This window comes from Ailuropoda melanoleuca, unplaced genomic scaffold (genome assembly GCF_002007445.2).
Source record: "Ailuropoda melanoleuca isolate Jingjing unplaced genomic scaffold, ASM200744v2 unplaced-scaffold70817, whole genome shotgun sequence".
Classification (NCBI taxonomy): Eukaryota; Metazoa; Chordata; class Mammalia; order Carnivora; family Ursidae; genus Ailuropoda; species Ailuropoda melanoleuca.
Window position 1 is genome coordinate 1 of NW_023245856.1, and position 1,994 is coordinate 1,994.

The 1,994-nt window shown below is 65.2% G+C and overlaps 1 protein-coding gene across 1 annotated transcript; it reads left to right on the forward strand.

The window, feature by feature from the left end:
- Nucleotides 1-133: 133 nt before the first annotated feature.
- LOC117800467 (guanine nucleotide-binding protein subunit alpha-11-like) lies at nucleotides 134-1,982 on the forward strand (the record flags this gene model as incomplete). The annotated part of the gene is made up of 2 exons (XM_034653008.1): nucleotides 134-1,719; nucleotides 1,801-1,982. Coding segments are annotated over exons 1-2 (311 nt in total), but the record flags the coding sequence as incomplete, so codon positions are not given.
- Between the last annotated feature and the right edge of the window lie 12 nt (nucleotides 1,983-1,994).

Sequence of the window (1,994 nt, forward strand, 5' to 3'; positions counted from 1 at the left end):
GGGGTGCTGGCAGCCCTCACCCCTCCCTGCTCTCCGCACCCTCTCTCACCCACCGGGCCTCTGTCAGAAGCCCCCTGTGGCTCCCCGGAGCCTCAGAAGCTGTAGGCATCCCCTCTGCATGGGTCTGATGCACGTTTTCCTGGTGAGGGTTCAAGGTTTTAGTTTTCTTTCTTGTTTAATCGGATCCTTGATGGGGCTGTAACCTCTGAATTCAGAGCCGAGGCCCGCGGAGCACAGGCTGGGGCTTGGGATGAGTGTTCCCCCAGCCCCCGTTGCGGGGTGACCTCCTGGCCTCCCCCTGATCACAGCACAGCCTGTGCCTGCCGGGTCCTCTGCCCGGAGTGCCTGCCCCCCCTTCCCCTCCCTGAGCTTAGGCCTGGTGTGTCACCTCCTCTCAGGTGGTATTTGTCTGGTGCCCCCTCCCTGGTCTACACTCTGCTCTGTCGTGGGCCCCCACCTCGGCCACTGCTGTTTCTCTACCGACCCACCCCTTCCTTAGCTGGGCACCCATGGGGGCAGCCTGGGGGCCCTGGCCCTGCACTTATGGCCTGGCGCCTGACCAGAATGGGGATAGCATTGAGTAATGGCGCGACTGTCCCAGTGTGAGGAGGTGGGCCTGGTCCTGAACAGGGGGCGTACTGGGGAGCCTCATGCTCCGGAAAGGCTGTGGCCGCCCATCCCGTCCACCCCGGCGGCCTTCCCCAGACCGGCCACAGCTGTTGCTGTGGGTCTAGCGGCCTCGCACGGGGCCCTTGGCCCGTCACCACCCTCTCCTGTCACCACCCTGTTGTCCCTTCAGTGTCACCCTGGCACATCCACTGTCCACCCGTGCTCACTGGAGGCTCCTCAGTGCAGGGCCCTGCTTCTGTGGCCGTGCCCAGGACAAGGCCGATGTCAGCCCCTCCCCCTGCAGGACCCAGCCGCGGGGACCCCTGCCTGAGGGCCACTCTGCTTGCCTGCTGTTGTCTTTCTTTTATCCTCATGAGAGAAAACTGAGGGGATTGCCCAGTAGCCAGCGGCAAAGTCCTGTCCTGCGTCCGGTGTGACGGGGCGTCCCTGCTGCTCACTTCCACCAGCCGCCCCCTTCTGCCCGGGAGCCCGCTGTTCACACGTTATGCTGCTCGTGCTTCTCGTGCTGGACGGGGAAGGCGACCTGCTGTTGCTCCTGGCAACAGGGACGCTTATGGCTCCGTGAGCCGCCCCCTTGCAGGGCCCAGGCGTGTGCGTCGTGTGGATGTCCTAGGTTTATCTTGTTCTCCTGTGTCCCACCGACAGAGCTGTGGTGGGCATTCATGCACGTTGTCCAAGGGGGGGGTGGTCCTCCAGATGCAGGATCTCAGGTCCCCCCCTCCCCTGCCGCGAATGCCGGCGTTCCCGCGCTCCCTAGTCCTGTGACTCCTCCGTCAGGGGCAGATGCTCAGGCTGTCACAGGTGTGGGGGGCAGGGGCTCTCCTGGGGGCTCTGCCGGCTCTCACAGTTATGGCCCTTCGCGCGAGCGGCGCCGGCCGTGCCGGTGGGAGGGGCTCCTCGGTGGGGCCGCCGTGCTGAGCCGCCGTGCTGAGCCGCCGTGGGGCTCCGGTCTCCTGCAGGATGGTGGACGTGGGAGGACAGAGGTCAGAGCGGAGGAAGTGGATCCACTGCTTTGAGAACGTGACGTCCATCATGTTCCTTGTTGCCCTGAGTGAATACGACCAAGTGCTGGTGGAGTCGGACAACGAGGTGAGGCCCCCTCTCCGCGCCCTCCCCGCCGCGTGGCCCCGGGGCGGGGGGGCATCCATCCTCACGCCTTCCTTCCCGCAGAACCGCATGGAGGAGAGCAAAGCCCTCTTCCGGACCATCATCACCTACCCCTGGTTCCAGAACTCCTCTGTCATCCTCTTCCTCAACAAGAAGGACCTGCTGGAGGACAAGATCCTGCACTCGCACCTGGTGGATTACTTCCCCGAGTTCGACGGTGAGCCGGCACGGCAGCGGCTGGGGGGGCGGGGGGGGGG